Here is a 25,699-nt window from a genome sequence, read left to right on the forward strand (position 1 = left end):
AGCACTACCTGTGCGGGCCGAGAGCAAACTTTGTGCATGTGCGCGATTGAGCACTTCATAACCTTCCTGAGGCGCAGAACTGCCTCAGGGAGATGAAGCGTTGTTAAAAAAGGAGAATAAAATAAAAATGTAATAAAACATGTCCCCTCATGTAACTCTGTTACATGAGCAGGGACATGTTTTTAATTCAAATGTAAAATTTTTATTCGCTTTAAGAAACCCCATCCCGCCTGTGGATGAGGTTTCCTAAAAAGTGCAAAGGCTGCTTGACCTTTTTTGCCTGCCTGCCAACCGTAAGGTTGGACGGGCAGCGTAAATCTGAATTTAATTACCTTCTTAATGGCCTTAACAGACCTTTTAATTGTCGGCAGGCGCACTGCTGACTCCGGCGTGTGCCCGCCGAACGAAACATCACGGGACTGCGCAATGATGTTGGGACACTCACCTGACATCATCACACATCATTTTATGCTCACCGGGTCGGATGGGTGCCTGCCCGCCGAGCTTAATATTCTGCTCCTAAGTACACCACATCTACTCAGCAGGTCTTCCATTTCTCCATGAGCTCTCAAATCGAACATGATTTTAATGTCCTTCCAAAGTGGAGTGTGGGAGGAAATCCAATTTTCATCCCCCATTTAAAATGGAGAACCCAACCTCAGTGGTGGGGGTCTGTGCTTTGTACATTGGGCATTCCCAACCCCCCAGAAAGGCCAGAGGAAAATGGAGCGGGGTCAGGAATGTGGGAAGAAATTGGACTTCCTCCAAAAAAACCACTAATATCTGGATTTATGTTTCTTGGGTTGAGAGAGATGGAATGGAAACCGAGGGGTCTGCTCGCTCCCATCCCCACCATCTCTGCGCTTCAGTCGAGCATTAGATAGCCAGTTAGTGGCTGTCGGACTGGAATGAGGTCAATTATAGGTGCATAGGAAGCTTGCTTTAGGACCACAAACCCTTCCCCTTCCTCCCTCCCAAGCTTACAGTTATTATCAGGGCCAGTGTTTCTCATGCCTGGTTTTAGATTCCACAATATAGTCAGCTCTTGTGACTTTTGAGTTACTGTAAAAAATAATGTAGTGTTGAATTTTTGTTGCAGCTACATTCACAGGGGAATATAAATCACCCCTTGGTGTGGATACATAAGTCCTGGGTTCTGAGAAACTGAGGTACAAAGAGGGGCTCCGAGCCCAATCAGTGCTACAGACAGGAACGTCATGTGGCAGAGGGGCAATGCCACAGTCACGGCTAGAATTGTAAAGGGCCCCTGGTCTCAGAGCAGTCTTTATTATTTTTAAAATGTCATTAAAAATCATACAGACACTGCCACCTTCCCCAGCAGAATCTGTTGGTACATTCAATCACCGTCCCAGTGGCAGGCCTTTTCTACCGGCCTTGTGCCGTCTCATTTGCTGACATATAAGACTCCGAAACTTTTTTTCTAATGCATGGAAAATGTAACGGGCAATGAAAAAATTTCGACAATTGGGTTGTTAACACGTTTAATAGCTTGTTAATTAACGATGTCAAAATGGTAGGCAGGCTGAGATTTTGGTGCCTGTGCGCCTTCCGTATTATTGGAGACTGGCACGACAACTCATCAGGCTGAATTTTTCATCAGGGCGAGCGGGGGGAGGGACAGCAGGCCCAATTTGGGAACGTAAGATCCAGCCCAAAGTGTGGCCATTTGCACATCAAAATGCACCTCTGTACCTGGATGAAAAATCTGCCCATGGAGTGTATTAATGAAGGAAACATAGGAACTGATTTTTACCTGGCCTGTTTCCATCAGTTGGACAGTTAAAATTGAGCAGGTTACTTTCCCACGCATATTCTGATGTAAAACTGCAGGACTTGGCAAGTGGATGAGGCACCTGCCTAAAGCAACCATTGGCACTTCTAAATATGAGCAAACCGGGGTCCCATTAAGTCAGTGGAAGTGTTCAAAATTATGAAGGATTCTGCTAAAGCAAAGAGAATAACTATTTCTACTGGTCACTGAGTCAGTAACTAAAAGACAAAAGACATTGTCAAAATAAAGAGGGAGGCTAGGGGAATTTTGAGAAAAATATTTTGCAGAGGGGTGTTAATGGAATGGTGTATCACAAACTGAGGTGGAAGCAAAGTCAATAATGGCTTTTGAAAAAGGACTGGATAAATACAAGAAAAAAAAAATCAGTCTGTACAAATGGCAAGGGAATGGAAGTAAGTGGATGGCTCTTTTTTGGAAACTGGCACGGTGCAGTGTGTTGACATGTTGCCTTCTGTGCTGTAATATTCTATAAATAACTCAATGAAACTCTTACAAATCTCAGACATCCCCTGAGCAATTTATTATGGGAGTTCTTGATGCTGTGTAGCTGCAGGGATTTATAATCTTCCACCTTTTGAGCGAGGGGAGCCTTTTATGACTCTTGAGTATCTACTGATTAAAAATATTGAGGAATTCTCCTTTTGAAAATAATGCACCAATCCCACATCAAATGAAAAGGCTTTTTTTTAATCCGTTCATGGTATGTGGGCATCGCTAGCTAGGCCAGCATTTATTGCCCATCCCTAATTGCCCATGTTCAGGGGGCATTTAAGAGTCAACCACATTGCTGTGGGTCTGGAGTCACGTGTAGGCCAGACCAGGTAAGGGCAGCAGATATCCTTCCCTAAAGGACACTAGTGAACCAGATGGGTTTTTATGACAATCAGCAATGGTTTTATGGTCATCATCAGACTTTTAATTCCAGATTTTTACTGAATTCAAATTTCACCATCTGCTGTGGTGAGATTTGAACCCAGGCCATCTTCAGTATGTTCGCAGGTATTGCAAGCCTTTGTTGAAAACGGTGCCTCTACAGAGGGCTGGAAAAATGACTCCCATGAAATAATGCTGTTTTTTTGTTGGAGGAACTGATCAGTAGCTGTGGGGGTAGGAGGCTGGCAAGAGCCACTGACCTGTAGCTGGGTAGGACCATTGTTTGTATTTTTGTAAACTAGTAAAGAGAATGAAATCTATTTTCCTATGCCTATTTTTTCTTTCTTTTAAATTGCAGGCTCAGTCAGGCTGGCTTCAACATGATTTTGGACATTTGTCTGTCTTTCGGAGTTCAAAATGGAACCACCTGTTGCACAAGTTCCTGATAGGTCACATGAAGGTAAACATTGAGCTGGAGGTGATGGAGGCAGTGTTCTTAAGACAAAGCAGTTAATTTTAAAAAAACATGGGAATAACTGCAGGGTTTGCTCTGGTCTATTCCAACAGACCTTACAACAAATTGGTATGGTCTATGATTATAGTGGAACTGAAGTCACCTTTCTTGCTGATTCTGAAGCTAACTAGAGAAATTTCAGCTTTACTGATCCCAGATATAAGGCCAGATCGGTTCCCCAATTTGCGGTAATGTGAAATAATGCCAGCAACCTTTGGAAACACTTAGCAGGTGGGATAGTATTGGTGGAGACAATAGACAATTTAACATTTTTGGTGTGCAAACCCTTTGTCAAGACATGGGGTGAGATTTTACCATCCGTGTTCTAAGTGTGGTGGCAAGCATGAAAATTGGCAGCCCCCCATGTTGTGTTTCTGAGTCGAATCTCTGACCATTATTGCCCCCTTCCAGTGGAGGTCTCTGTCCACTTTCGCCCTTCTCCTCGTGGAGGCTTGCCCCCCACCCCCCACAGCACCCCCACCTTACCGCTGGTCTGGTAGTTAGAGCCTTGCCTGTGATACCCCCCTGAGAGCGATGTGGTGCTGCCTGTGAAACTTGGTGCTGAATTGAGGTGCCGCGAGTGCTATGCGATGAAAGGTAGACGAACAAACCTTGAAGTTAGGGGTGAAGTGCTGTGTACATCGCTTATATACCGTTGTGAAACACGCCGTTACATCTTGATCCAGTGTGGGGGGGTTGATACCTGCAAGCAGGCTTTATAATGAGGATTCATCATGTTAAATGTATTCAAATGGCCTTCCCGACATTGCACATCAGGAAACGTGCTCCGCCATTGAAGTTCAAAGCGGACGATAGGAACCTGTTTCCCTGCCTACGTAAAACAGATTTTTTTGTTCTCACGATATTTTCCGCTCCCGCCAGCTATGACACCTGCAGCAGGTGAGAGTGGAAAATCCAGGCCATGGTTTTCCAATGTCAGGCCCCAGGAAGGAGCAGGTTGGTGTTTAGGGTGGGGATCGTTTGTCAGCTTACAATGCAATAAAATAACCTCCAGGATATAGTCTTGCAATATTTCTGCTGCACACCATTTGAAGCTTATTTGCTTTTCACTTCTTCCGGGTTCCTGGGCCATTGGATCATGTTCCACTTTGTCCATGCTTCCATTTCCAACTGCCTGTCCACCATTTCTTTAAGGTATTCACACACTTTCTGTGTCTTCTATTTCTATGATTTCTTTCATAATGCCTATTTTCGCTTCCTAATATTGCTCTGCCATTTAACCATATCCTTTTCTCCATTTAAGCAGTTTAGATGCCATTCTGTTTTTTTTCCTGTGTCAATGTATATGTTTTCTGCTTCCTTTCCCACATTCAGTTTATTTTTAAATTCAGTTCATTGATATTGACTTATCCTTTCTCTCCTCAGTTGCTGACCAACCTGGTGAATGTTTCCAACATTTTCTGTTTTCCTTTAAGATTTCCAGCATTTGTGGTGTTTTTTCTTTTCTTCATAACATGTTATTGTGAAATAGTTTTGATTTCATACTTCAGTAAACTGCTGTCTATCTTGCAAGACTGTTTCCTTGTTGCTCTCAACATTTCTCCTTCACATCCATTGCAGTATACCTGAGGCCATATGCAAAGCCATTGTTAAAAAGTTTAACTGGATTGCCTGGAAACTTCATAACTGTGGTTTGACTCTGATGTTAAAGGAAAGCCAAAAGGACAGTTCAGTAACATTAACATTGGGGATAAGATTTGCACAGCTTTATGAACAAGTAAGCACAGAACTTTATTTTTTCCCCTGGACTTGACGATGCCTTGAGAGCTGGCAAATTGTGTCTGCCAAGCCTAGACTGTTCGCAGTCATGACAGTCTTATATTTGTGGCACAGCAGTAGTAAAGGTGAGAAGGAATGAGCTGCAATTTTGCCAGCTGTTCAGAGATGGTCCTGACAGAGATCAAATGCTGAGAGCAGTTGCCAACTAGTGTGAAACACTCAACCTTGTGAGAATTGAGTGAGATTCTGAAACTTGTGTGGGTGACTGAGGGAGAATTTGAAACTCATATACAGGAATTGGATTTAATTTGAAGCAGTTTTATGACAATATTAAAGGCAGTGTGAGTAGGGATTGCCATGCTTTTAGTACATTGTGTGACACTGTATCTTTCTTATAAAGGGGGCTTCTGGAAACTGGTGGAATCATCGACATTTCCAGCACCATGCAAAGCCCAACATCTTTAATAAAGACCCTGATGTGAACATGCTGAAAGTGTTTGTATTGGGAGATATCCAACCCGTGGAGGTAATTTCTTTTTATTGAGAAACTTAGGTGAAGGGCCATGGCCCATACTGCAGGGCAAGAGTAAGGTCAGAAAGAGAAAATGAGGAAGTTCAGGAAACATTGACTACATGATTCCAAGCTTGTGTTGCTAGACTATGGATTGAAGTGGGGAAGGAAGCCCGGAGAAGGCAAAGAGTTTTAGGATGCTGGGAAAGAAGTGAGTTAGATTAGGAACAATAAAGTAAGGATTCAGGGAAGAGGAGCAAATTCGTTTGGGCTGGGATCTTTCCCTCAATGCCAAAGACTAACTCACCATTAGTATATAACAGGAAACACATTTTATTGTCACACCAACCTTCTCACTAACATTAGCAATTGGAAAAAAATACCTTTGTAAAAGAATAGCAAATACGCAGGAGCAAGTAACAGCTTGAAATCCAACCAAGGGGTTCAGATACTTTATATGTGGAATAACAACCGCAAGTGAGTTGTAGATGTGGATTTTCCTCTCATTCACATTTTCCACTGGGAATTCCACCTGCCTGCTGCCTGGATGTTTTTGGTAAAACCACCAATTCTCAGGTGATCACCAGTTGGAAAGTGAAAGAAACTGGGACGGGAGGCCTTCTGCCAAACTGTTACTTGGACAAATGACAGCCTTCGCTCCATTTGATGATGACAGCAATCACCTGCTCATTGTCCATCCTATCACATGGAAATGATAGGAAGTAGGCAGTGAATGTCGCTCTGATTCTTCAACTGAATGGCCATCATGAAAGGAAAAGCACTGGGGTTACTGTGACAGCAGAAGGCAGGTATAACAGACTTATGGAACTACAGTAGGTATTGGGACACTTTCTTCCTTCTCACTACTTTCAACTACCCATGAACTGATCGAAGGATTTGAATGATCATATGTGGAATAGTGGATGCCTGGGAGTGAGTTTACAGACTGAATCCAATCAGATGTGGATGGTGTGTTTGTATATAACATATATTTGGTATTCTGTGAGTTTATGCATCTGACAGTTAGTTGTGCTTAAGGCAGCATGGAGTGAAGAATAGGGGATAAATCTTTTGCCTCTATCTCTGTTGTGCTCCCTCCTGGGACTGTGGGACTGCAAAATTACTTCCATTGAGCAACAGATACATGAGCAGGTGTTGCGGGCCAGAGTCTAATTGAGATGTTTAGATAATTTTATACAGAATAAAACATCCTCGGTTCCTGTGAAGGATTTACGGCACTGTGCACTGAAGGCATTGTGCAGATGCTAACCTGATTCCACCTAATTCCTCTTTTGTTGTTGTAGTTTGGAAAACAGAAGATCAAGTATTTGCCTTACAACTATCAACACGAGTACTTTTTCCTCAGTAAGTATGGCTGCATGATCAGTCAGTGTGATGCTGTCAGTTGTGACTGTTGTTTCCTGGTGTGGTATCACTTACTGCTCTCTCTTTCAGTTGGTCCACCTCTGCTAATCCCGGTGTATTTCTACATTCAGATAATGATGACCATGATTACCCGTCGAGATTGGGTGGTAAGTACATCAGAAGGTTTAACGCAAAGTTTTGTTTTCCCTCTCCCATTTCCCACCACCTCCCACTTTGAATTTTATGTTCCATCTGTGCTTTCCCTGCACCTCTTTCTACTCTTTCCTGTTGAAAGGGCAGACTGGTAACCCGTGTTCTTCGAATGAGCCAGCGGGTATCAGGTGAGAAATACCAAAGATCTCTGGACCTGTGAGTCTTCCCTGCCTCCCTGAAAGGACACACCACCTCTTGCTTGGCACTCACACTTCTTGAGTTGAGGACCTAGTTATGCAGGAAATTTTGGGCACCAAAACAGATGTACAAACACTGTAGTGTAGCACATCAGGATTGTGTCAGCTTTTTCTTTTTGATAAAGAGATGTTGTGCAATATGTAATGGAAAGCTACAGTAGATTGACACATTGAGGCCTGGGAGGAAGGAAAGTTTGATTTCTGCCCAGTAGGAGGGCCGGATATTTGGGGTGGAACATGGTTACATTGGCAGTTGACTCCAGCAATTCCGATCCTCAGAAGTAACAGCCCACACTTCAATGATCACAAAGTTCACCCTCCCAAAAATGCTTCAAATTATACAATTTGAATGGAAGTATTAGCATAAGGTAGGACCTCAGCATGGCACTATCTAGAATTGTTGTGTTGTGCAGACAGCGGATCAATATCATAGCTTTTACATTTATTGTAAAACAGTAATAATATCTCAACGTCTTTAACACAGTTCCGTCTACCACTTCTTCACTTTTCAGGATCTTGCCTGGGCAGCAACATACTACATCCGCTACTTCAACACCTACATCCCTTTTTATGGATTTTTTGGTTCTATACTCTTTGTCATGTTTGTCAGGTATGTACAGTTGGAGAGACTTTCACCTGTTGTTTCAGTCACAGTCACTAATTTATAATATATTAGGATTATAACCCAAGGTGCTACCATGTTTAAATAGTTGGAGAGGACTTTAGGGCTAATTTTGGAGCAGGGTGGAAGGGATGTAACTCATGCTAAAAATATGCTAGGGACACGTTTCCCCTCCTTTTCTCTGTAGCCAGTACCTATGATTTAAGTGATGAATTATTTGGTAATCCAATTGCGTATTTAACTGCCCCATCTAGCCCAACTTCGTTCTGTAATTGGTTCAAATGGGCTCTTTCATACTGATATCAATTTGGAGTGGTTCTATACAGGATCATAGACATGGGAGTAGGTTATTTAACCCCTCCAGCCTGTTCTGTCATTCAGTGCAATCACAGTTGATCTGCGACTTAACTCCAACGGGTGAGTTTTACTGGGGGAAGAAGTATTCCTTTCCTAACACATCTCCCCTTTAATGACGAAACAGGAAGTCCTGCCCTCAAGAGCTGCTGGCCAGTCTGATTAGCCAGCAGTGCTGTAGTCCCAGCAGCGCCAGAGCACAGTAGTGGCCACTGCTGGGAGGCTGGTGCGGAGGCACAAAGGGTACCATCTTGGGGAACAGGGGACCCCCCAAAGAAGGCACCCCTCTTCCTTCCCTTCCTTTGCAGTGAAATCTGTCAGATTGGCTGCCTTCCCCTGCTGCATGTATTAGAGAGGCAGAGGTGGAATAAGGTCCTTAAGTGGCCAATAATTGACCGCTTAAGGGCCTCAATAGGCCTAAGGGCAGGCTGTCTGCCTGACACCTTACCCCCCCACCCCCCTGCCACCCCATAATATGGGGGACAAGTCCAGGATGGGCTGGAAGGTGGTTGGCTGGCCACCTAGTTTATTTTACATGCCCCTCCCACCTTCAAATATGCCAGTGGGAGGGGGGGCCATAAAATTCAACCCCATATATCCACTTTTGCCCCAAATTCCTTAATACTTTTGGTTAATGAAAATCTATCTCAGTTTTAAATTAACAATTGATCTAACATTAGTTGCTGTTTGTGGAAGGGTGTTCTAAACTTCAACTGCCTTTTTCATGAAGAATTGTTTCCTAATTTCAGTCCTGAAAGACCTGGCTCCAATTTTTGACTATACCCTCTGGACGTGGCCTCCTCAACTAGAGGGAATAGATTTTCTCTATCTACCTATCTGCTCCCCTTAATACCTTGCAAACTTTGATCAAATCACCCCTTAGCCTTCTAAATGCTAGGGGATACAACCCTAGTTTGTGTAATCGCTCCTCATGATTTAACCCTTGCAGTCTGGAAACGATTCTGGCAACCCTGTGCTGCACTCCCTCCAACACCAATAGATCCTTCCTTAGATGTGGTGCCCAGAACTGCTCATAGTACTCGTGGTGTGGTCAAACCAGGACTCTGTGTAGCTGAAGCTTGACTTCTACCCCCTTGTACTTTAGCCCTCTCTATATAAAGTCTAGCATTCCATTAATCTTTTTGATCATTTTCTGTACCTGTTCGTGATCTGTGTATCCGTATATTAGTTTCTATTTGAATTCCGGGTTTTTAATTTTCCTTTGCTGCTGGGATAAGTTGTTACAGCAAACACAGTGGAAAGGATAAAAACAAAAATACCTGGAAAAACTCAGCAGGTCTGACAGCATCTGCGGAGAGGGATACAGTTGACGTTTCAAGTCCGTATGACCATCAGAACTAAGACATATAGAAATGAGATGAAATATAAACTGGTAGAAGGAGGTGGGACAGGAGAGCTCAATAGGGAGCCAGTGATAGGTGGAGGCCAAGAAGAGACGGCCAAAGATGTCATAGACAAAAGGACAAAGGGGTGTTGACGGTGGTGATATTATCTAAAAGATGTGCTAATAGGGACATTAAGGGAAGCAAGCTAGTGGCAGATGGCTCTAGTGCGGGTGGGGTGGGGGGAAGGGATCAAAATCGGCTAAAAGGTGGAGATGAAACAATAGATCGAAATAAATTTAAAAATAGGAGGGAAGAGAAAAAAAAAGTTGTAAAAAAATATAATTATAAATTATTGGAAAAAGGGGGATCGGAAAGGGGGTGGGGATGGAGGAGAGAGTTCATGATCTGAAATTGTTGAACTCAATATTAAGTCCGGAAGGCTGTAGCGTGCCTAGTCGGAAGATGAGGTGCTGTTAGCAGTTTACCAATAAACCACTGTCACCTGGTTCACAATTAACAATTATCCGTTAAGAAATTTCCAGTTTTCCAGATGTCTGCCAGTAAAAATCATATGTTACAGTGGCATTCAGAACAATATTGCCCCAGGTTTAATCCCTGTTCTTTGCTGAGTTAGTTGATATCAGCTGTAAAAAAAGACTTGTATTTATAACTTCAGGGCATCCCAAAACACTTGACAGTCAAATAATAATTTTTTAAAGTGTAGTCAATGTTGCAATGCTGGAAATGAAGCAGCCACTTTGTGCACAGGAAGGTCTCATGAAATGTAATGTGATAACAACCCGACTTTTAGATGTTAGCTGAGGAATAAATATTGGCCAGGATACTGGGAACATACCCCTGCTCTTTGAAATAGTGCTATGTAATCTTTTACATTCACCAAGCCTTGATTTAACATCTCCGACAGTGCAGCCCTCCCTCGGTACTCCACTGAATGTCAATCTGGATTTTATGCTCAAGTCTCTGGAGAGGGACTGGAACCCACAACCTCTGGCACTGATGGCAGGAGAGCCTTCACAATTAGTCTTCATTTCTTTGAACTAGAAGGGGAATAAAAAACAATGAGGTTTCTTCCTTATGGTGGCTATCTGCTAAGCCTTCTAGAAAATATTTGTACGTGGACATTGGGTGAGGACAGGTTCATGCTTAGCTGTGATGCCTTTTGAAGCTTATCAACTTGTAGTGTCTAAGTTCACATGGGAAGGGTGGCCATTTGGGAGTCTGTCAGTCCCTGTGGAGCCCGAGTGCGGGTTGGTGCCTTCAGGAGAGGGAGAAAAAAATTGGAAAGGCAAGGAATTGGAGGGAGAATGTTCTCTAGTGCCAATTTATATTGTTTAATGGAAAAAGAGCACCCAAAAGAGGTTTCCAAGAAACTGTTTAACCAGTCCAGACTGTTCAGGACAGAATATAGAAGAATCAGCACTTGAAGAATTTAGATAGTAGTTGATAACTGACCACTGCCTGGTTCTCTCTGCAGGTTCATAGAGAGCCACTGGTTTGTATGGGTGACCCAGATGAACCATATTCCAATGAATATTGATGATGAAAAGCACAAGGACTGGCTCACTATGCAGGTAACCTTCAGTTAGCTTTGCAACTTTATTTTAGCTCTTTGTGGCATTTCCATTTTAAAAACTAAGGGCTGAATTTTTGTCCTGGGTTCGGGACCCTGACGCCTAGTACCCAACATGATTTTTAACAAGTAGGCAAATTGGAAGTGAGGCTGTGCACTTGCTGCCCAATCAAGGATAGCAGGCGGGCTCTTAAGGCTGGAGGGCCAATAGGAGGCCCTTCAGCATTAAAAGATTGGCAGCCCCCAACATCACAGGTGAGCGCTCCTGATGTAGATGGGCGAGGGAGAGAGCACCTCAAGATGGAGATGCCCAATGAAGAGCGTTTATAAAATTTTTAATTCAAAAAAGCCACTACTGCCAGGCTATCATTGTGAAGGGGCAACTCCTTCCACTGAATGGTCAGCAGCTGCAGCTGTGGCTCTGTGGCTATGGCAGGGGGGCAGAGGACATCTCCTGGCCAGATGGAGACTGCTCCCCGCCCTGGTCTGTAACTGGGGGACTAGCTCCATCTCTTGGCCATGTTTTGGGCTCAAAAAGAACCCCACATGCCAACTGGAAAATTCCAGTCAGCATCTGCAGACTGGTCTTAAAAGGCCCTTTTAATTGGCCTAATGGGCTATCCACTATATGTGGACATGTAGCCATTACCTCCATAGCCTTCTGTGAGCAAAAATTACCCGCAGGTAGGATCATGGCGGGAGAATTACGGGTCCATTCGCTTTCAGTTTCATCTCCTCAGGTGACTGAAAATTCTGCCCTAAATTTTTTGGACACGGGCACATGAAACTCTTGTACTCTTATCAAAATGGCTGCCCATTAAATTGTAGCAGTACAGACAAGACATATATCATGAGGTAACTTCAAAAATGATAATTGCATCTCAGCTGCTCCAAATGTCCAAAATTGCTGCCACCATTAAAACGGCCACCCACTTTATACACTATAATCGTGATTGATTGCTATCATGAAGCCTGGCTTGCTGCATCAGTGAAGATTCAATGAGAAGGTCTGTGTTTACATTGTTTGTTCCTTCTGTCTGTTATTTAAAGTATGTGATATGGGACACTGTGGGTGTGAGGAGTTCAGGACGGGATCAATCTTAGCTATGATGCTTCTCTGGTCACAAGTCATTGTCTAGTCTCAAATGGAGAATGACTAATTGAGGAGGTCCTGAAAAATGGTTAATTGCTTAGAGAACACCAGCAGGAGTCCGCGTTTTCAGTGGAGAGGTGAAGAAACAAAAAGAGAGGCAAATCAGGAGCATTAATCAGCAAGACTCTTCCATAGGGTGCTTCATTTCTACGGCTGCATTGTCACATTGAGATGTTGTGTATTAGATCCCTCATTAATTTGTGGAGAGGGATCTTCAATTATTAAAGGAAGCTAGTCTTTGTCCTGAGGAACAGATTGAATTATATGCCTATTCCTCTTATCGATTTCAGCCTCAAATTTCAATGACTTTGTTCTTCAGAATATTAAGAATACAGAAGACAGCTCATTAAAACACTAATGTAACCCAATTAGAATGATTATACCATAGTTTCATGGTGATACAGAAAAGAGAAGGCAGACTACACAGAAATAAACAGTTGCAGAGAGCAGTGCTTCCCAAACTATTTTCCAATGTGACTCCATTTTAACGCTTGAAAACTAATGTGACCCCAGATAACAGCAAAAACAAAACAGCAATAAAGCAGCACAGTAACATTCAATATATAATTATTAAAGTTTGCGTATTATAGATCAACAAACAATATAATACATCATATATATATGAAAATCTGTGTTTTTAAAATACTTCGTAAAAGTGTTATTATTTTATGTACTCATGTAGGTTTCAGCAAAGTATTCCATATTCCTTGGTGACAGAAGACTCAGTGAAGCCCCTGTCCACCACGCCCCGCACTCAGTCACTCAGCAGCTACTCTTCCCAACCTCCATCCCCCAACTCATTCTCAATCAGCAGCCCCTCTACCCTTCCTTATCTGCTCCCACTCACCACACCCACTCCCTCCACATTTTGCTCTAGTCGCCAGTGCCTGTGAAACAGATGCACTATCCTGGGATAAGGACCGTCTACAACAGGCAGACAGGTTTGAAGCTACCATTCACTTTCCTGGCTCAGCCACGTGCCCTCCCAGTTTTTCCCGCACTCCGGTGGTGACTGAGACTGTCTTGCTGGCCTCTGCCTGTGCCAAGTCAACGCACAAGTGACCCAGGCCCACTTGGCATTCACTCCTTCAGCTAAAGGGTGCTTTGGCTCACCCTCTGCCCCTTGCTGTTTGGCAGCAAGGACCCAGTGAGTCCAGAGTTGTCCTGCCAGAGCCTCTTCTCCACAGTCATCATTGCTGTCTCAGAGGAAGGAGAGCATGTGACCCCAAATGTGACCTCTGTGACCCCATTGGGAGTCGCAACCCAAAGTTTGGTATCCACTGGCATAGAGTTAAAGGTAGTGAATTTAAGGGATACTGTCATATGCCAAGCTACAAGAAACCTTGATATATAACTAAACCGCACGATTCATTACGTAATTGACGATAGAAAGATTTCAAATTATCATGGATCATGCTTGCTGCTAATCTGTAACAGATTCTTAAACCATGCAGTGCTGAAGATAACCAATTTCAGCATTAGTTATCTCAGTGGAATGCTTAGGACCATTAGAGCTTACAAATATTGGCCCAATTTTAATATGATGATTTGACATGGTTGTTCCAAAGATTCCACCAGATCAAGCTAAGCTGTTTACATTCTTGATTGGTCTAGTGTTTGGAGCAATTATTTTAGCCAATTTTGGTTATGACTGGACTAATATTGATGACAAGCTATTCATCATCAATCACGAAGGGGTCATGTGGTGGAAGGTAATGTTGTTTCAAATCAGTCACCATTAGGAATAACACAAACACAGATGCTGAAAATCTGAAAGCAAAACAGAAAATACCTGAAACACTCAGCAGGTCTGGCAGCATCTGGAGAGAGAAATAGAGTTAATGTTGTGAGCTCTGTGATCTTTCATCAAAACTGGAAAAAGATAGGAATAAGATAAGAGTACACCACTTTGGTCAGTATCGGTCAGACCTGTGGTTCTGGGACCACCATGGTGGTGTGGTTGACTGGTGTCCCAGTGTATGATGCTATAAACTGCTGGGTAGGAGTTTGTGGTTATGATTCCCTGGGTAGTGTGTTCCCTATGTTCAGTAAAAGTTCAGAGTTTCAGAACAGAAGCCAGTCATTGTTCCTACAGTGCTAGATGATTTGTCACCTTTGGCCACTTCTCAGGGTCACCCAGAAAGGAAGATAAGTGGATGTTTTGGGGCATCACCTGCCAATTATATGAGGGAAGGGGAACGAAAACACTTTGAGGCCAGAATTTAATTCAATTCATTTTGAGAGTACAGGTGAAGTATTCTGCAACTAGAATCATTGGGTCACTACGAAACATCTTGACCGCTTGTTTACAGTTGCCCTTTATTTCCTTCCAAAAGAGACCTTTCATAACCAACTTACAGACTGGCTGCACTATATAATTTGTACTGATGTGAAGTGGTTTGGGCTCTGCTCTGTAATTAATGTCTGAAGTGACTGGGAAGTCACTTAGAACCAATGAATTATGTTTTTTGACCCATTGCCTTAGTGTTTTCTTTCCACTTTGCCTGACCCTACTTTTCAGACGGAAGCTAGGCAAGTTCCTTTGAGTGGAAGAGAACAACTTGCATTTATATAACACTCAGCCACATAAAGAGTTATTAGGACAGGTGAGCAAACGTTTGAGCAAAGAAGTAGGTTCTAAGGAGCCACTTAAAGAAGGAGAAAGAGGTAGAAAGTTTTAGGGAGAGAATTTCAGAGCCCAGGCAGCTGAAAGCAAAACCACCAATGGTGGAGTGAAGGAAATCAGAGATATACACAAGGCCAGAAGAGGAGTGCGGAGATCTCAGAGGGCAGGAGCAGGGGCTACAGAAGTTGGAATGTAGACATCTTTCTTAAACAGTAGAGCATGCGTGGATTAAGTGAGACTAACAATAGTGATGACTATGACCTCCTGGAACTTGTTTGATTGTCTTTGGAGAGGATTTCCCATAGTTTTTTTTCTGAAATTGGCCTAGAGTTTTTTTCACTTTTTTTGCCTCTTCCAGGAAATTGCCTGACAGGGAGAGTGAGTTGATGGTGCGTATGGGTTATACCAGGTCAGGGTGGGCCAGACTTGCTGGACCAGATATTCTTTTCCTGTCCTTTTTGGGATGATTGTAAGTACTCTCCTCCTTTGCTCCCCTCATCCTTTCTTTCCCATATGCTTTATTCCTCTTTTTTCAAACCGAGATTAGGCTATAGATGTCAGACCAGATTCAGAAGGTGGTTTAGCACTCTCTCCGCTTCACATTCTCTGTGGTATAACTTCAGGCTGATACAAAATCAAGTTTTTTTTAAAAAATATACAGAGTTAATGTAACAGGAACAAGATCAGGCCATTCAGTTCCTTGAACCAGATCCACTATTAGACACAACAGACACAATTAGATCATGTTGTATCTGGACTCCATCCTCCCTCCTTGGTTCAGTAACCTTTAATATCCTCACTGAACAAAAATCTATCAATCTCCATCTTGAAATTTTTGATTGGCCTAGCCTCAGCAGATTTTCAGGGGAGAGAATTCCAGATTTCCACTACCCTTTGTGTGAAGTATTTCTGACATCATTCTTGAACAACTTAACTCTAATTTTAAGGTCATTGTTCTGAACTTTCCCAACAATGGAATTAATTTCACCATCTCCAGCCTATTAAATCCTTTGCTAAAAACAAAAAACTACTGCGGATGCTAGAAATCCAAAACAAAAACAGAATTACCTGGAAAAACTCAGCAGGTCTGGCAGCATCGGCGGAGAAGAAAAGAGTTGACGTTTCGAGTCCTCATGACCCTTCAGCAGAACTGAATAAAGTTAGGAGGGGGGTGAAATATAAGCTGGTTTAAGGTGGGGGGAGAGAAGTTGGGGGGGTGGGGGTGGTTGTAGGGACAAGCAAGCAGTGATAGGAGCAGATAATCAAAAGATGTCACAGACACAAGGAACAAAGAGGTGTTGAAGGTGGTGATATTATCTAAGAAAATGTGCTAATTAAGAATGGATGGCAGGACACTCAAGGTACAGCTCTAGTGGGGATGGGGTGGAAAGACTGACAGGGTATTACAGTTATAGATTTAAAAATAATGGAAATAGGTGGGAAAAGAAAAATCTATGTAAATTATTGGAAAAAACAAAAGGGAGGGGGAAGAAACGGAAAGGGGGTGGGGATGGGGGAGGGAGTTTAAGATCTAAAGTTGTTGAATTCAGTATTCAGCCTGGAAGGCTGTAAAGTGCCTAGTCGGAAGATGAGGTGGAACAGCACCCCCTTTCCGTTTCTTCCCCCTCCCTTTTGTTTTTTCCAATAATTTATATAGATTTTTCTTTTCCCACCTATTTCCATTATTTTTAAATCTATAACTGTAATACCCTGTCAGTCTTTCCACCCCACCCCCACTAGAGCTGTACCTTGAGTGTCCTGCCATCCATTCTTAATTAGCACATTTTCTTAGATAATATCACCACCTTCAACACCTCTTTGTTCCTTTTGTCTGTGACATCTTTTGATTGTCTGCTCCAATCACTGCTTGCTTGTCCCTACAACCACCCCCCACCCCAACTTCTCTCCCCCCACGCCCCCCCCCCCCCACCTTAAACCAGCTTATATTTCACCCCTCTCCTAACTTTACTCAGTTCTGCTGAAGGGTCATGAGGACTCGAAACGTCAACTCCTTTCTTCTCCACCGATGCTGCCAGACCTGCTGAGTTTTTCCAGGTAATTCTGTTTTTGTATTAAATCCTTTAGTCATCTTAAACATTTCAGTTAGATCACTACTTTATTGTCTATATTTAAGACAATATAAGTTTAGTTTATGCAACCTGTTCTGATAATTTTACCCTTTTAGCCCCAGTATCATTCTTGTGAATCTGAGTTGCACTGTCTCCAGGGCCAGTATATACTTCTTGAGGTGCAACACTTAAGTAGATGCAGTACTCCAGATGGCATCTAATGAGAGTTCTGCATGGCTGTTGTCCTTAGACTGAGAGTGGTTTAGAAACTGGTGGTACAAAAATGGTGCATCACCAGCATGTCTCTCCGTATAAGTACAAGGTCAGCACCTGGAAGAAAACAACCTGTGTAAGAAGTCAGTAATGACGTAGGATATATTTCCAAAACAAACACAATTGATGGTTTGATTGTCAACGTCTCCTGAAACACAAGTTGGTCTTTTTTAAAATTCATTCACAGGATGTGGGCATCACTGGCTGGGCCAGCATTTATTGCCCATCCCTAATTGCCCTTGAGAAGGTGGTAGTGAGCTGTCGTCTTGAACAGCTGCAGTCCATGTGGTGTAGGTGCACCCACAGTGCTGTTAGGGAGAGAGTTCCAGGATTTTGACCCAGTGGCAGTGAAGGAACAGCGATATATTTCCAAGTCAGGATGGTGAGTGACTTGGAGGGGAACCTCCAGGTGGTGGTGTTCCCATTTATCTGCAGCCCTTGTCCTTCTGAATGGTAGTGGTCATGTGTTTGGAAGGTGCTGTCTAAGGAGCCTTGGTGAATTCCTGCAGTGCATCTTGTAGATGGTACACACTGCCGCTACTGTGCGTCGGTGGTGGAGGGAGTGAATGTTTCTGGATGTGGTGCCAATCAAACGGGCTGTTGTGTCCTGGATGGTGTCAAGCTTCTTGAGTGTTGTTGGAGCTGCACTCATCCAGGCAAATGGGGAGTATTCCATCACACTCCTGACTTGCGCCCTGTAGATGGTGGACAGGCTTTGGGGAGTCAGGAGGTGAGTTACTCAGCACATGATTCCCAGCCTCTGACCTGCTGTTGTAGCCACAGTATTTATATGGCTAGTCCAGTTCAATTTCTGGTCAATGGTAACCCCCCAGGATGTTGATAGTGGGGGATTCAGTGATAGTAATGCCATTGAACATCAAGGGGCGATGGTTAGATTCTCTCTTGTTGGAGATGATCATTGCCTGGCACTTGTGTGGCGTGAATGTTACTTGCCACTTGTCAACCCAAGCATGGATATTGGCCAGGTCTTGCTGCATTTGGACATGGACTGCTTCAGTATCTGAGGAGTCACAAATAGTGCTGAACATTGTGCTATCATCAGCGAACATCCCCACTTCTGACCTTATGACGGAAGGAAGGTCATTGATGAAGCAGCTGAAGGTGGTTGGGCTGAGGACACTACCCTGAGGAACTCCTTCAGTGATGTCCTGGAGCTGAGATGATTGACCTCCAACAACTACAACCATCTTCCTTTGTGCTAGGTGTGACTCCAACCAATGGAGAGTTTTCCACCTGATTCCCATTGACTCCTATTTTGTTTGGGCCCTTTGATGCCACACTTGATCAAATGCCACCCTGATGTCAAAGGCAGTCATTCTCACCTCACCTCGGGAGTTCAGCTCTTTTGTCCATGTTTGAACCAAGGCTGTAATGAGGTCAGGAGCTGAGTGGCCCTGGCGGAACCCAAACTGGGCATCAGTGAGCAGGTTATTGCTAAGCAAGTGCCACTTGATAGCACTGTTGATGACTCCTTCCATTGCTTTACTGATGATCGAGAGCAGACTGATGGGGTGGTAATTGGCTGGGTTGGATTTGTCCTGCTTTTTGTGTACAGGACATACCTGGGCAATTTTCCACATAGTTGGGTAGATGCCAGTGTTGTAGCTGTACTGGAACAGCTTCGCTAGGGGCACGGCAAGTTCTGGAGCAAAAGTCTTCAGTACTGTTGCTGGAACATTGTCAGGGCCCATAGCCTTTGCATTATCCAGTGCCTTCAGCCATTTCTTGATATCACATGGATTGGATCAAATTGGCTGAAAATTGGCATCTGTGACGCTGGGGGCCTCCGGAGGAGGCTGAGATGGATCATCCACTCGGCACTTCTGGCTGAAGATTCTTGCATATGCTTCAGCCTTATCTTTTGCACTGATGTGCTGGGCTCCCCCATCATTGAGGATGGGGATATTTGTGGAGCCTCCTCCTCCAGTGAGTTGTTTAATTGTCCACCACCATTCACGACTGGATGTGGCTGGACTGCAGAACTTAGATCTGATCCATTTGTTGTGGGATCGCTTAGCTCTGTCTATAATTTGCTGTTTATGCTGTTTGGCACACAAGTAGTCCTGTGTTATAGCTTCACCAGGTTGACACCTTTTTAGGTATGCATGATGCTGCTTTCTTTTTTTATTCATTCACGGGATATGGGCTTTGCTGGCTGGGCTAGCATTTATTGCCCATCCCTAGTTGCCCTTGAGAAGGCGGTGGTGAGCTGCCTTCTTGAGCCACTGCAGTCCATGTGGTGTAGATACACCCACAGTGCTGTTAGGAAGGGTGTTCCAGGAATTTGACCCAGTGACAGTGAAGGAACTGCGATATATTTCCAAGTCAAGATGGTGAGTGACTTGGAGGGGAACTTCCAGGTGGTGGTGTTCCCATCTATCTGCTGCCCTTATCCTTCTAGATGGTAGTGGTCGTGGGTTTGGAAGGTGCTGTTGAAGAAGCCTTGGTGAATTCCTGCAGTGCATCTTGTAGATGGTAGACACTGCTGTTACTGTGCATCGGTGGTGGAAGGGGTGAATGTTTGTGGATGTGGTGCCAATCAAGTGGGCAGCTTTATCCTGGACGTTGTCAAGCTTTTTGAGTGTAGTGGGAGCTGCACTCATCCAGGCAAGTGGGGAGTATTCCATCACATTCCTGACTTGTGCTTTGTAGTTGGTGGACAGGCTTTGGGGAGTCAGGAGGTGAGTTACTTGTCGCACTATTCCTAGTCTCTGACCTGCTCTTGTAGCCACAGTATTTATATGGCTAGCCCAGTTCAGATTCTGGTCAATGGTAACCCTCAGGATGTTGATAGTGGGGGATTCAGTGATGGTCATGTCATTGAACATCAAGGGGCGATGGTTGGATTCTCTTGTTGGAGATGGTCATTGCCTGACATGTGTGTGGCACGAATGTTACTTGCCACTTGTCAGCCCAAGCCTGGATATTGTCCAGATCTTGCTGCATTTGGACATCGACTGCTTCAGTATCTGAGGAGTCGCAAATGGTGCTGAACATTGTGCAATCATCAGCGAACATCCCCACTTTTGACCTTATGATGGAAGGAAGGTCATTGTGAAGCAGCTGAAGATGGTTAGACCAAGGACTCTTGCGGTTATGTCCTGGAGCTGAGATGACTGACCTTCCACAACCACAACTATCTTCCTTTGTGCTAGATATGACTCCAACCAGCGGAGAGTGCACCTGGCATACCCTCCTGCAATCTTCATTGAATCAGGGTTGATCCAAGCTTGATGGTAATGGTAGAGTGGGTGCTATGCTGGGCCATGAGGTTATAGATTGTGTTTGAGCACAATTCTGCTGTTACTGATGGCCCACAGCACATGGCTGCCCCGTCTTGGGTTGCTAGATCTGTTCAAAATCTATCCCATTTAGCATGGTGATAGTGCCACACAACACGATGGAGGGTATCCTCAATGTGAAGGTGGGACTTCGTCTCCACAATGTGGGGTGGTCACTCCTATTGATACTGTCATGAACAGATGCATCTGTGGCAGGCAGGTTGGTGAGGATGAGCTCAAGTATGTTTTTCTCTCTTGTTGGTTCCCTCACCATCTACCACAGACCCAGTCTAGCAGCTATGTCCTTTAAGATTCGGCCAGCTTGGTCACTAGTGGTGCTACTGAGCCACTCTTGGTAATGGACATTGAAGTCCCCCAACCAGAGTATATTCTCCGCCCTTACCACTCTGTGCTTCCTCCAAGTGGTGTTCAACATGGAGGAGCACTGATTCATCAGCTGAGGGAGGGCAGTATGTCGAAATCAGCAGGAGGTTTCCTTGCCCATTTTTGACCTGATGCCATGAAACTTCGTGAGGCCAGAGTCGATGTTGAAGTCTCTCAGGGCAACTCCCTCCCGACCGTATACCACTGTGCCACCACCTCTGCTGAGTCTGTCCTGCCATTGAGACAGGATAGTGGGACAGGTGGCGTCTGGGAGATTATCTGTAAGATAGGGTTCCGTGAGTATGACTATGTCAGGCTGTTGCATGACTAGTCTATGAGACAGCTCTCCCAATTTTGGCACTAGCCCGCAGATGTTAGTAAGAAGGACTTTGCAGGGTTGACTGGGCTGCGATTGCCATTGTCGTTTCCGGTGCCTAGGTCGATAACGGGTGGTCTTTCCAGTTTCATTCCTTTTTTGAGACTTTGTAGTGGTTTTATACAACTGAGTGGCTTGCTAGGCCATTTCAGAGGACATTTAAGAGTCAACCACATTGCTGTGGGTGTGGAGACACGTATAGGCCAGACCAGGTAAGGGCAGCAGATTTCCTTCCCTAATAGACATTAGTGAACCAGAGAGGTTTTTATAACAATAGACATTGGTTTCATTGTCATCATTAGACTTTTAATTCCAGATTTTTATTGAATTCAAATTCCACCAACTGCTGTGGGGGGATTCGAACCCCGGTCCCCAGAGCATTACCCTGGGCCTCTGGATTACTAGTCCAGCGACAGTACTCCCCCATCACCTCCCCCCGTCCCCCTGTCTGTTTGGACAGAGCAACACTGAGAAGTCACAGACAACCAGATTCAGCTCAACTCAGCAAACCTATGTTATGTGTTTTGCCTCACTCTTGTCAACAAAATAAATATTGTGAGGGATTGTAGCTTTATAATAAACTTGATAGCCAGCTCCATTGCCTGATATTGAACCAACAAAATAACTGATGTGTAAGGTCAACAGTGTTGGAGTGTTGAAGCCACAGGCCATCTTCAGCAGTTTAAAGTCTGAATGTCAACCTGATTGCCAGGTGCTTTCAGATCATTGTCTTTCAGGATGGCTAATGACGTATAGTTCTGTTTTTGATTCTCCAGTTGGACTCCACATGTAATGTTGAACAATCTTCCTTTAATGACTGGTTCAGTGGCCATCTCAACTTCCAGATCGAGCACCAGTAAGTAAACAGGAAACAGTTGGTAAGACAGGGAACATGTGTTTTGGAAGTGGGAGGGGGAGTGCTGTGGGGCTGACACACATCATTAAGATATTGGCCTTTCACCTATTGGAGGCCAAGATTAGAAGCCAGACTTGATTTAGTGGGCTTTCTCATGGGCTCCTGAGCAGAGTATGCTTGTTGTGACATTGAAAAAAGTGTTCTATTGACAAAAATGCTTTACCTTAATAGGCAAAACACTTACCTAAATAATACAGGAACTTATAAATATATGATGATTAACACCTGCTTTGCTGCTGTATTTTAAATTGACAAGATTGCTAGATCTCTGGCTCTTCCCATTTCATTGGTGATTCTGATTTTAATTATCTATTCCACTGACTGCATTTGTTCTCCATTAATACAGCATCACCTGAAGAGTGTTGTTAAGTCATACATGCCATATTTCATGAATTTAATCTGATACTGGTAATGATATGTAAACTATCTTGCACATGAGTAAAAGCTGACTGTCTGCTCTTACCTGGTCATGTCCCCATTGTGTGGCCCTGGTGTATAGATGCACTGTGTGAATGCCAGAGGAATAGAGCCAGTGCCAAGTGGTGCAGCTGATGGAGGAACTGATGTTTATTCAAGTTGGAGGGGCACAACAGCCATATAAACAGACACCATTTCTAGTACTGATGATGTGGATCTATGCAGTAGCATGTATGATACATGCTCTTGTGCCTGCATGCTCACCTGACAGTTAAAAGGGTGCACCCGATCTCAGGGAACATGCGTCTCAATTTGTAACAGCAATGTTTGTAACAGTCCATATTACCACACGGATCACAGTGATTCAACAAGGCGGCAACTCACCACCACCTTCTGAAAAGCAACTAGGGATGGCCATTTGCTGGTCTTGCCAGCAACACCCACATCTGTGAATGAAAAAAGAACATCCTTTGTTGCCCAGAGCTCCGATGTTCCTGCCTGAGGAACATTTTATGACAGGAAGGGTCTAAACACTGATGATGTGAGATGCAGTAAACTTGAGTTGGAGGCTGGTTTGGATTTCCAGAGTTTTGGATTTATCCATTTAACAATTTTGCTAGTTTACTTGTTTTCTTTGTAACAAAGTAATGATATTTGTCTTGTGATTAAAATATGAGTATTTAATTCTTCAACTGTGACTGATTTGGATGTTCTGAGAGCTGAACCTTGAAGATAACTAACATACTCTGGCTGGAGGATGGAAAAGACCTTTGCTGATTTTTTTTAATCGCTCGGGCGGCTGGCCAGTGCCAGTGGGAGGTCTGACCCATTCCGAAGGCCAGGCTTCATTATCATGCAGTTGGTGAGCTGCATGCCAAACACAGGCATCCTGCTGCAGCTCCCTGGCTCAGGGCCAACAGAAATGGAGGGTAGGGGAGTAGAGAGTCCAGGGTGGCAAAGGCCCAACATATTCTGTGGGACCCGGAACAAGTGCTGCTGCACCTCCTGGATCTACATAAGTAATTTTTCACTTGATGTTTTAGATTTCTTGGTATAACTGGATGGAGCAAGGCTGTGCTCAGATTTTCCTAGGTATTTCATATATTTCCTAGATGAGGATAGTCTTGAACTTCAGAAGGACATAGACATGTTGGTGGATTGGGCAGACAAGTAGCAGATGAAGTTCAATGCAAAGAGTTGTGAGGTGATTCATTCTGGCAGGACGAATATGGAAAGACAGCATAAAATAAAGGGAGAGACTCTAAAGGAGGTGCAGGAAAAAAGGATCCTCGATGTATTTGTACATAAGTCATTGAAGATGGCAGGGCTTGCTGAAAGAGTAGTTAATAAAGCGTATAGTATCTTAGGCTTTATTAAATAGGGACATCGAGTACAAGAGTAGGGAGGTCATGTTGAATTTGTATAAGACCCTTGTTCGGCCTCATCTGGAGCACTGAGTCCAGTTCTGGGCACCATACTTGAGGCAGGATGAGAAGGCATTGGAGAGTGTATAGAGAAGATTCACAAGAATGATTCCAGGGATAAAGAACCATAGCTATGAAGATTGATTGGAGAGGTTGGGATTGTTTTCCTTGGAGAAAAGGTGGCTGAGAGGAGACTGGATAGAGGTATTCAAGATCCTGAGGGGTATGAACAGGGTAAATAGTGAGAGACTGTTTCAGCTCTGAGCATGAAGAACTAGAGGGCACAGATTCAAAATAAGTGGCAAAAGAAGTAATAGTGATGTGAGGAAAAAAATTTTCATCCAGAGGATGGAGTCTGGAACGAACTTCCTGAGAAGGTAATGGAGGCAGGTTTGATTGAGGTATTCAAAAGGGAATTGGATCGCTATCTGAAAAGAAAGAATATGCAAGGTTATGGGGATAAGGCAGGGGAATGGGACTATGTAGAATGCTCTTTCAGAGAGCCATTGCAGACTCGATGGGCTGAATGGCCATTTGGCAGTTGAGCAGAAACAGCGCAGTAAGCTCATCAAGTTGATTTTAATTCTGCCAGATGGGCTGAGTTAAAATTGCTCAAATAGTCTTGAATAGAATCAAAGGAAGGAACAATCTGGTGCTGCAGGAGTGGGGTTAAAGGAAAAGCTGGGGTCAGTTCCAGGTTACTGGCTCCAGTTGGAATATTATTCAAACACTAGCCTCCTTTACAAATGACAGCATTTAATTTCCTTTCTCTAACCCATGTTTTTACAGTCTTTTCCCTACAATGCCCCGTCACAATTACTACAAGATTGCGCCTTTAGTGAAATCACTGTGTGACAAGCATGGTTTGAACTACCAGGTGAAGCCTTTGTTGCAGGCCTTCAAGGATATTATAGGGTGAGTAATATACATTCCTATTATCACCTGCCGCTTGGTGTGAAGTATCCGGATTCTGTGCACACAGGTTGTTGTTTTAACCCTCAATTATTTGGGAGATTTATAATGGAGCCCAACCTCCTTAAAGTGGTTTTAATACACACATACAACCTCAAAGCTTTTATGAGGAAAAATGTTTAACTGAATGCTTGGCCTTTATTTTCTGTACGTATTATAGGGTTAAAAAAAACTGTAATTAAAAGATGTTTGTATCAAAATAGTTCATGCTAATGACCTATCTGGAGAATTTGTTGAAGCCAGACGCAATGTAAGAGAGTTGATTAGACATTCATGCAGATTGTTATGATCCTGTTAGACTAAAGACTGTTAACACTTAAGAGAAATCTGAACATCTAGTAGTTAACTGACAGAACTACAGATGACGAAAGAGATAGAGTTAAAGATGAAAAGGAAGAAGTTCACGTACGACAGATGTCAAGTAGAAAATACAATGGAGAATCAGGCTGAATATAGAAGGATCAGAGGGGAAGTGAAGAAACTAATAAGAAAAGCAAGGAGAGAGCATGAAAAGAGGCTGGCAGTGAACATAAAAGGGAATCCCAAGGCCGTCTTTATGCATGTAAATAATAAAAGCGTGGTAAAAGAAAGAGTAGGGCTGATTAAGGACAAAAAAGGGGACTTGCATGTGGAGGCTGGAGACATAAT

The 25,699-nt window shown here is 43.7% G+C and overlaps 1 protein-coding gene across 1 annotated transcript in view; it reads left to right on the forward strand.

Annotated features, from left to right (window-relative positions):
* LOC144684812 (acyl-CoA 6-desaturase-like) overlaps positions 1 to 25,699 on the forward strand; it is a 78,844-nt gene that overhangs the window by 45,095 nt on the left and 8,050 nt on the right. The window contains exons 4-11 of the mRNA XM_078549064.1: positions 3,045 to 3,146; positions 5,341 to 5,466; positions 6,756 to 6,816; positions 6,907 to 6,983; positions 7,739 to 7,836; positions 11,044 to 11,140; positions 22,099 to 22,178; positions 24,869 to 24,994. Coding sequence (XP_078405190.1) covers positions 3,045 to 3,146; positions 5,341 to 5,466; positions 6,756 to 6,816; positions 6,907 to 6,983; positions 7,739 to 7,836; positions 11,044 to 11,140; positions 22,099 to 22,178; positions 24,869 to 24,994 — 767 coding nt within the window. The remainder of the gene's footprint in view (positions 1 to 3,044; positions 3,147 to 5,340; positions 5,467 to 6,755; positions 6,817 to 6,906; positions 6,984 to 7,738; positions 7,837 to 11,043; positions 11,141 to 22,098; positions 22,179 to 24,868; positions 24,995 to 25,699) is intronic.

Source organism: Cetorhinus maximus, chromosome 9 (assembly GCF_964194155.1).
Source record: "Cetorhinus maximus chromosome 9, sCetMax3.hap1.1, whole genome shotgun sequence".
Lineage (NCBI taxonomy): Eukaryota > Metazoa > Chordata > Chondrichthyes > Lamniformes > Cetorhinidae > Cetorhinus > Cetorhinus maximus.